Source organism: Mandrillus leucophaeus, unplaced genomic scaffold (assembly GCF_000951045.1).
Source record: "Mandrillus leucophaeus isolate KB7577 unplaced genomic scaffold, Mleu.le_1.0 Scaffold151, whole genome shotgun sequence".
Taxonomy (NCBI): Eukaryota; Metazoa; Chordata; class Mammalia; order Primates; family Cercopithecidae; genus Mandrillus; species Mandrillus leucophaeus.
Window position 1 is genome coordinate 942,014 of NW_012101488.1, and position 9,917 is coordinate 951,930.

General features: G+C 53.0%; 1 protein-coding gene across 1 annotated transcript in view; it reads right to left on the reverse strand.

Moving 5' to 3' along the window:
* The window catches only part of EXOC3L2 (exocyst complex component 3-like 2), a 24,243-nt gene that overhangs the window by 9,072 nt on the left and 5,254 nt on the right, over positions 1-9,917 (reverse strand). Inside the window, exons 6-8 of the mRNA XM_011975079.1 lie at positions 7,832-7,967; positions 615-737; positions 1-111 (exon numbers count right to left, since the gene is read on the reverse strand). The exon at positions 1-111 is cut by the window's left edge and continues 7 nt beyond it. Coding sequence (XP_011830469.1) covers positions 1-111; positions 615-737; positions 7,832-7,967 — 370 coding nt within the window. The remainder of the gene's footprint in view (positions 112-614; positions 738-7,831; positions 7,968-9,917) is intronic.

The window sequence follows — 9,917 nt, forward strand, 5'->3', positions numbered from 1 at the left end:
CCTCCCAGCCACGCGGCTGCGGGTCCGCGCCGAGCTGCAGCGCAGGCGCCCACGGAGCAGGGGCCGCACGTACTCGACCAGCGCCCGCCGGTGCAGCTCGGCCACCAGCGCCTGGAAGCGGAGGAGGGAAACCCGAGGGTTGTGAGCCATGCCCCACTGACTCCCATCCCGCCAGTCTGAAGGCCAGCCCCGCCCCACTCGCCCATATCCACTCAGGCACCCATGGGCACCCTTCCCGTGCCCACGCCCCAGCCCCTAGCCCCTGCACCATCCTAGGATGTCTTCCCTGGCCCCCTAATAAGCCCGCAGACAGCCCCTGCCGGCCTCCAAAGGGTGCTCCATCCCAGCCTCTCCCTATTCCCCAAGCTCCACTCTCAGGGGCCCTGACTCAGTCTGCACCCCGCCTTACACCCCAGTTCCACGCACACGCCTCCCCGCAGACCCTGGGCAGGGGCCACCTCTTCCATCCATAGGGAGCCGCTCCCCACCTTAGAGGGCTTTCCTCCAGCAGGAGTGTTCTTGCTCTCCCAACCTCCCCTCTTTCCGCCCCTTTCCCCTTTCCTCCTCCCCTCTTCTCCTCCACCCTCACCTCCCCTCCCCTCAGGCAGGCGCACCTGGTAAGGCTCATCCTGCATTCTGCGCAGGGCCAGGGCCTGGGCACCCAGCGTGCCCACGATGCCATCCAGGGCCTCCGGGCTGCTCAGCCACTTCCGGCGCATCAGCTTGTTGAAGTGTGGCTGGCAGGGACAGAGTAGCGGGTAATGGCTCTCCTCCCTCCCACCCTCCTTCTTCACTTAGGAATTTGTTCCTGGAACCCTGCTCCGTGTTGAACCCAAGCTGTGTGGTGCTCGGAACGCATGGGGAACAGATAGCCCCAGCCCTGGCATCCTGGGACTCACAGTCCAGAAGGGGAGACAGACTGGTCCCCAGGTAGTGATGACCAAAAGCTGGCAAGGCTGGGACCCGGGAGCCCAGGGGTTTAGGAAGCCCAGAGGGGATGCCTGACTCAGCATAGAGCCTAGGAGGGCTTCCTGGAGGAAGGGACACCAGAACTGATGCCCTGGTGATGACCTTCCTTAGCCAAGGGAGGGATGGGGGAGGGAGTGGCTCAATGGGAGAAAATCGTGAGTATTAAGACAGTTCAGATTTCAGATGGGCATGCCAGGGAGAGGACCAGCAAAAACGTCAGAGTGGCTGATGAAAACAGGGGACTTCATTTAAAAATTATTAAGGGGCCGGGCGTGGTGGCTCACGCCTGTAGTCCCCGCACTCTGGGAGGCCGAGGAGGGCGGATCACAAGGTCAGGAGATCCAGACCATCCTGGCTAACATGGTGAAACCCCATCTCTACTAAAAATACAAAAAAATTAGCCAGGCGTGGTGGTGGGCGCCTGTAGTCCCAGCTACCCGGGAGCCTAAGGCAGGAGAATGGCGTGAATACGGGAGGCAGAGCTTGCAGTGAGCCAAGATGGCGCCACTGCACTCCAGCCTGGGTGACAGAGTAAGACTCAATCTCAAAAAAAAAAAAAAAAAATTAAGGGCTGGGCACAGTGGTTCACACCTGTAATCCCAGCACTTTGGGAGGCCGAGGCAGGAGGGTAGCTTGAGCCCAGGAGTTTGAGACCAGCCTGACATTGCGAGACCCCTTCTATACAAAACATTTAAAAGTTAGCTGGGACTGGGCGTGGTGGCTCGCGCTTGTAATCCTAGCACTTTGGGAGGCTGCAGCGGGTGGATCACCTGAAGTCAGGAGTTCAACCCTGTCTCTACTAAAATACAAAAATTAGCCGGGTGTGGTGGCGTGCAACTGTAGTTCCAGCTACTCTGGATGCTGAGACAGCAGAATTGCTTGAACCTGGGAGGTGGAGGCTGCAGTGAGCCGAGATCGCACCACTGCACTCCAGCCTGGGTGACAGAGTAAGACTCCGTCTCAAAAATAAGTAAATAAATAAAAATAATAAATAAAAATTAGCTAGGTATGGTGTCATGTGCCTGTAGTCCCAGCTACTCAGGAGGCTGAGGTGGGAGGATCGCTTGAGCCCAGGAGTTCAAGGCTGCAGTAAAATATGATCATGATACTGCACTCCAGCCTGGGTAACAGAGGGAGGCCCTGTCTCAAAAAAAAAAAAAGAAAAAAAGAAAAAAAAAGAAAAAGAAAGAACTTTAAGACATATTTTTAAAATTCATTAACTATGCACAGCCCTTAAGGGGAGGAGGACGAATTGCTTCCACATTCCACTTCCTAGATCTGGTTGAGAAAACAGGTTCCCCATCTGGGGCACTTAGGAAGGAATATAGTAAATGCCTCAGTTAATAACATCCTCCTTTTTGAAAGTTGCCTTTTCTCTCCACCCTTGAGTAGATCCGGTATTTGATGAAACTTGTGAAAGTGGGTGGAACCTGTCTTGCCCCCTCTTTTCTAGAATGCACTGTATATATATGCAACTGTGACTTTCAAGGAAATGTGTTTGCCATTTGCTGATTCTGGGGGAAGTTAATTTCTAAACTTCTTTCACTGGTTAATGAAGGAAAGCATTGCACCTTGCAAATGCACCAAATGAATTGAGTTCATCATTTTAAAAACTGTCTTTTGACCAGGCAGACTTATTGAAAAATTATTAAGGGGCCAGGCATGATGGCTCATGCCTGTAATTCCAGCACTTTGGAAGGCTGAGGTAGGTGGATCATGAGGTCAGGAGTTCAAGACCAGCCTGGCCAACAAGGTGAAACCCTTATCTCTACTAAAAATACAAAAACTTAGCTGAGTGTGATGGCGGGCGCCTGTAATCCCAGCTACTCGGAAGGCTGAGGCAGGAGAATCTCTTGAACCTGGGAGGTGGAGGTTGCAGTGAGCTAAGATTGAGCCACTGCACTCCAGCCTCAGCAACAAGAGAAAAACTCCATCTCAAAAAAAAAAAAAAAAAAAAATGTTAAGGGCTGGGCACGGTGGCTCATGCCTGTAATCCCAGCCCTTTGGGAGGCTGAGGCTCGAGAATTGCTTGAGCCCAGGGCAGCATAGTGAGACCCCCTCTCTGTAATTTTTTTTTTTAAATTAGCTGGGCATGGTGGCCCACACTGTGGTCCTAGCTGCTTAGGAGACTGACGTGAGAGGATCGCGTAAGCCCAGGAGGTTGAGGCTGCAGTGAGCTATGATCATGCAATTGCACTCTAGCCTGGGCGACAGAACAAGATTCTGTCTCTAAAAACAAAAACAAAAACAAAAACAAAACTCTTTTTCCCCATCCAAAACAAAAAATAATAACAACTTTAAGACAGTGACAGAGAGCATTAAACCAAGCTTGGGCCTTTCGAAGTGTGTGTTTTGGGGGTGAGGGGAGCTGTGCGACCCTGAAGCCGGTTTTGAGGCTTATTCCAGGTATAAGACAGGGAGGGGAGAGGTGAGGCTGGGGCAGGCCTGGGGTGCACAGGGCCTCCTGGGCTGGGGGAGAAGCCCCAGCTTTCTCCTGAGGGCAGTAAGGAGTCATGGCCAGTTTTGTGCTGGGGAGGGAGAGGGTCAGATTTGTGCTTTACCAAGATGGGAGGAGGCTGGAACAAAGGGGAAAGCGGAGATAGGGAGGGAATGAAAGAGTGAGGAGGGGGAAGAGGAAAATCCAAGTGGTGGAATTCATAGGATGAAGTGAGTGACCACCGCCCATGGGGAGGGAAAGGAGGTATCTGGAGGAGACCAGAGACCCTGGAGATGGGCAGGCTGTGGGTCTCTCCCTGATACAGGGGCAAGGGGAGGGTTGGGGGAGAGGCTGCAGTCTGGGTGGACACAGGGCATGTGAGGTTCGGAGACATCCCCAGGATGGTATCCACGGAGGGGGGGTCTAATTCCCTCTTCAGCTCAGCCTCAGCACCCCCTCCTGTTCTCTCACCCTGACAGCAGCCCAGTTTTCTTTTATTGTTTGTTTTTGTTTTTGTTTTTAAGGTAGGGTCTCACTGTATTGCCCAGGCTAGTCTCGAACTGCTGAGCTCAAGTGATCCTCCCACCTCAGCCTCCCAAAGTGCTGGGATTACAACAGGTGTGACCCACCATGTCTAGCGTGTTGCTGGGGGTTTTTTGTTTGTTTCTTTCTTTTGAGATAGAGTCTCACTCTGTCACCAGGCTGGGATGCAGCGGCGCCATCTCGGCCCACGGCAAGCTCCGCCTCTCAGTTCAAGCAATTCTCCTGCCTCAGCCTCCTGAGTAGCTGGGATTACAGGCACCTACCACCATGCCCAGCTAGTTTTTGTATTTTTAGTAGAGAAGGGGTTTCACCGTGTTGGCCAGGATGGTCTCGATCTCTTGACTTTGTGATCTGCCCGCCTTGGCCTCCCAAAGTGCTGGGATTACACGTGTGAGCCACTGCGTCCGGCAGGGTGTTTGTTTTTTTCTTTTTTGAGACAGAGTCTTGCACTGTCTCCCAGGCTGGAGTGCAATGGTGCGAACACGGCTCACTGCATCCTTGACTTCCTGGGCTCAAGCAATCTTCCCACTTCAGCCTCCCAAGTACCTGGAACCACAGGCATGCACCACTACACCCAGCTTATTGTTTTTTATTTTTTGTAGAGATAACGTCTTACTATGTTGCCCAGGTTGGTCTCCAACTCCTGGGCTTAAGCGATCCTCCCGCCTCAGCTCCCAAAGTGCTGGGATTACAGGTGTGAGCCACCGTGCCTGGCCAGCTCTGTTTACTGAACCTCCAAAAATGGAGCAAGGCATGAGGGAACCCACATAATGCCTGGGCCCTGGTGATTCTCCCAGGGTCCACACCCTGGCTGATGCTCACACACACATGCATACTCATGCACACGGCGCACACACACACACACACTCTCCCTCAAAAGCCTACAGCCATTCATATACTCACACAGGCATGCAAGCACAGCACTGTGTCCTATCTCTTCATGTCTCTAGCTGGTTCTTTTTTTTTCTTTTTTTTTTTTGAGACAGAGTCTCCCTCTGTTGCCCAGGCTGAAGTACAGTGGCATGATCTCATCTCACCGCAACCTCTGCCTCCCAAGTTCAAGCGATTATCCTGCCTCAGCTTCCCGAGTAGCTGGGATTACAGGCACCTGCCACCATGCCCGGTTGATTTTTTGTATTTTTAGTAGAGATGGGGTTTCACCATGTTGGCCAGGCTGGTCTCAAACTCCTGACCTCAAGTGATCTGCCTGCCTTGGCTTCCCAAAGTGCTAAGATTACAGGCGTGAGCCACCATGAGCGGTCTATCTCTAGCTGGTTCTGATGTCTCTCCCTTTGTCCTTCTGTCCCAGTCTCTCTCCTTTCCTTCCTCCCTCACCTATCTTGTTTTCTCAGTCTTTCCCTGTTTCTTTTGCTTCCGCTCTCTCTGTCTCTGTCTCTGTCTCTGTCTCTCTCTCTCTCAAAACATACATAGTGGTTTATAAAGCCAGAGACAGTGGCTCATACCTGTAATCCCAGCTTGGGTGACAGAGCGAGACTCTGTCTCAAAAACAAAAACAAAAAAGCAAACATACGTAGTGTTTTTTGTTTGTTTTTTGTTTTTTTTTGAGATGGAGTCTCGCTCTGTCGCCCAGGCTGGAGTGCAGTGGCACAATCTTGGCTCACTGCAACGTCCACCTCCCGGGTTCATGCCATTCTCCTGCCTCAGCCTCCCTAGTAGCTGGGACTATAGGCGCCTGCCACCACGCCCAGCTAATTTTTTGTATTTTTAGTAGAGACGGAGTTTCACCGTGTTAGCCAGGATGGTCTCCATCTCCTGACCTCGTGATCCGCCCGTCTCGGCCTCCCAAAGTGCTGGGATTACAGGCGTGAGTCACCGCGCCCGGCCACACAGTGGTTTATAGATTAAGACTGTAGATTCGCAATGGGCTCGGCCACTTGCTGGTCTCATCTTCCTCACCTGTAAAATGAACCTACAGCCCATCTCGTAGGATTGCGGTGAGAATTAAACGAGCCGATACTCTCAAGCACCTGGCACAGTGAGTCCTGAGAATGTGTTTGCTGTTGCTACGAAGTCTGTACATTTAAGATAGCAAGCTGGGTGTGGTGCCTTACATCTGTAATCCCAACACTTTGGGAGGCCAAGTCAGGAGGATTGCTTGAGCCCAGGAGTTCAAGACCAGCCTGGGCAACATAGTGAGACCCTGTCTCTACCAGAAATACAAATAAATAGGGAGGGCACGGTGGTTCATGCTTATAATCCCAGCACTTTGGGAGGCCAAGGTGGGCAGATCACGAGGCCATCCTGGCCGACATGGTGAAACCCCGTCTCTACTAAAAATACAAAAATTAGCTGGGCGTGGTGGCAAACACTATAGCATGGCAGGTGGCAGTAAGTGCTTTGGAGAAAAACAGCAGGAAGTTGGGAGGAGGGTTTCGTCTAGGGGCTTCTGTTTTTTTGTTTTTTGAGAGGGAGTCTCGCTCTGTCACCCAGGTTGGAGTGCAATGGCATGATCTCGGCTCACTGCAACCTCCGCCCCCTGGGTTCAGGCAATTCTCTTGCCTCAACCTCCAGAGTAGCTGGGATTACAGGCGTGTGCCGCCATGCCTGGCTAATTTGTGTAATTTTAGTAGCGATGGGGTTTTGCCATGTTGGCCAGGCTGGTCTCAAATTCCTGACCTCAAGTGATCCGTCCACCTTTGCCTCCCAAAGTGCTGGGATTACAGGCATGAGCCACCGCACCTGGCCCAGGCTTCTGTTTTAAATGGGGCAATCAGAGAAGGTCACACTGAGGTGACATTTGAGTCAAGACTTGAGGCAGGGCGTGGTGGCTCATACCTGTAATCCCAGCACTTTGGGAGGCCGAGCTGGGCAGATCACATGAGGCCAGGAGTTCGAGACCAGCCTGGCCAACATGGTGAAACCCCGTCTCTACTAAAACTACACAAAAATTAGCTCGGCGTGGTGGTGCATGCCTGTAGTTCCAGCTACTAGGGAGGCTGAGGCAGGAAAATTGCTTGAACCTGGGAGGCAGAGGTTGCAGTGAGCTGAGATTGTGCCACTCCACTCCAGCCTGGGCGACACAGGGAGACTCTGTCTCAAAACAAAACAAAACAAAGTAAAACAAAACAAGACTTGAAAGAGGCATGAGAAGGAGCTATGTGGCTGTGAGAGGGAGAGCGTTCCAGGCAGAGGAAAGGACAAGTGCAAAGGCCCTGAGGCAGGAATGTGCCTACTGGGTTAAGAGACAGCAAGGGGGCTAGTGTGGCTGGCATGGGGGTTAGCGGGAGAGTCGGGGAGCGGGCAGAGGGAGGAGATGAGGTCTGAGAGAGAGAGAGGGGAGAGGGAAGGGGCTGATTGTGCAGGGCTGTGGGGGCCACGGCGGGATTTTGGCATTTGCTCTGCATGAGCTGGGAGTTGTGGGAGGATTCTGAGCAAAGGGGAGTGCTTCACTGTATAACATGGGTTGAGCTTGTGTTATGGCCAGGAACACACTCCGCCTGCAGTCTCTCTCCTCAGTGCTCCCACCGACCCCCCACCACATTCACTAACCCACCTTTGCACCAAACCCTTATAGGGCGGGCACGAGGGCCTAGAGATGGGCGTAGGGGGCTCTGGGGTCTAGCAGAGCCTAAGCAGGGATTTGGGGGACCTCAGTGGAGAGGGGCTCCACCCAAACCTCAAGCCCACTCCTGCTGATGGCCCTCTGTTCTCCCCCTCGTCACATCCTCACGTCTTCCTTCCTGCACCCTCTCCACCCCACCAACAGGCCAGGCATGGCCCTAACCGCCCCCGCCACCCATCCCTGTGTGCTTCCCAAACACTGAGCTATGGGCTGAAGGGAACTGGAGGATGGTGGTTGGAGGTGGGGAGCACTTCCCTGTCCTGGCAAGGGCCCCAACCCTGGCCTCCCATCTCACTCACCTGCAGCTCCTGGAACAGCAGGTCGGCCACCACACGGTGGCAGAGCCGGGTCACATGGTCCAGAGCACTAGCAGATGCTTCCCGGGCCGGCTCGCTTTCTGGGGGCCCCACCCGGGCCAGGCGCTCGGCCAGAGCTCTGTAGGGATCAACAGAGCCAAAAGTGAGGGACCCCAACATCTCAGCCCAACTGCCTAGACCAGTCTCCCCTTAGGTAGAGCAGAGGGCCACAGGGGTGACAGGTCAGATGGGAGGCTGGGGAAGGTCAGGGACTCTGGAGAGGGGACAGGGGATACTTGACAGGTTGGGGGTGTCTGGGGATTGGGGATGTCTGGGGATGTCAGGGGACTCATGGATATTGGGAGGCTGAGGGATGGATGGCTAGGAGGTCTAGGGTATACTGGGGGAGGTCTTGCTGGCTCTTCGGGTCTCAGTTTCTCTTGGTGCTTTCTGGGTGAGAGTGGGGAGGCCTCCATTCTAAAAGTCTGTGGTTCTGATAGTCTACAACTCTGAAACTCTACCCTTACTCTTTTTTTTTGAGACAGACTTTTGCTCTTGTTTCCAGGCTGGAGTGCAGTGGCACGATCTCGGCTCACTGCAGCCTCCGCCTCCCAGGTTCAAGTGATTCTCCTGCCTCAGCTTTCCAAGTAGCTGGAAATACAGGTGCCCACCACCACACCCGGCTAATTTTTGTTATTTTTAGTAAAGATGGGCTTTCACCACGTTGGTCAGGCTGGTCTTGAAACCCTGGCCTCAAGAGATCTGCCCACCTTGGCCTCCCAAAGTGTGGAATTATAGGTGTGAGCCACTGCATCCTGCCCCAGCCATTTATTATTTATTTATTTATTCTGAGACAAAGTGTCGCTTTGTTGCCTGGCTGGAGTGCAGTGGTGCAATCTCGGCTCACTGCAAACTCCGCCTCCCGGGTTCATGCCATTCTCCTGCCTCAGCCTCCCAAGTAGCTGGGACCACAGGCACCCGCCACCACACCCAGCTAATTTTTTGTATTTTTAGTGGAGACGGGGTTTCACCATGTTAGCCAGGATGGTCTCGATCTCCTGACCTCGTGATCTGCCCGCCTTGGCCCCCCAAAGTGCTGGGATTACAGGTGTGAGCCACAGCACTGGCCATTGTTATTATTTTTTGTAATACAAATGGTAGAATGGTATACCCACTTCTGCTCTTTCCTTCGACAGTTTGGAGACTTTTCCGTTAGGGCATGAAGAGTTCTCATGCTCCTTTTTAATATCTGAACTGGATTCCACTGCTTAGCTGTCCCATCATTTATTTAATTGGCCCCCGATAGATGGACAGTTGGTTCCATTTTTTCCAGGGAGGAACCCCGCACACATGTCATCTCCCATGAGCTTTTGGCCTCTAAAGGGTGGATTCCTAGAGGATCTGCTGGGTCAAGGTCCCAGTGTTTGTGATTTGGGTAGAAAGTGCTCGGTCTGGACTATTCTCCATTCAGCAATGGAAGAACACAGACTGCCACAATGATAGGAAATGGGAATGGCCAGGTGCGGTGGCTCACACTTGTAATGCCAGCATTTTGGAGGCTGAGGCAGGAGCATCACTTGAGCCTGGGAGTTCAAGCCCAGCCTGGGTAACATAGAGAGACCCTCATCTCTTTTCTTTTTTTTCTTTTTTGAGACAGAGTCTTGCTCTGTTGCCCAGGTTGCAATGCAGTGACGAGATCTTGGCTCACTGCAACCTCCGCCTCCCGGATTCAAGCAATTCTCCCGCCTCAGCCTCCTGAGTAGCTGGGATTACAAGCACCTGTCATCATGCCTGGCTAATTTTTCTATTTTTTTTAGAGATAGGGTTTCACCGTGTTGATCAGGCTGGTCTTGAACTCCTGACCTCAGATGAACTGCCCACCTCGGCCTCCCAAAGTGCTGGGATTAGAGGTGTGAGCCACCGTACCCAGCTGACCCTCATCTCTCTCTCTCTCTTTTTTTTTGAGATGGAGTCTCACTCTGTTGCCCAAGCTGGAGTGCAGTGGTGCGATCTCGGCTCACTGCAAGCTCTGCCTCCCGGGTTCATGCCATTCTCCTGCCTCAGCCTCCTGAGTAGCTGGGACTACAGG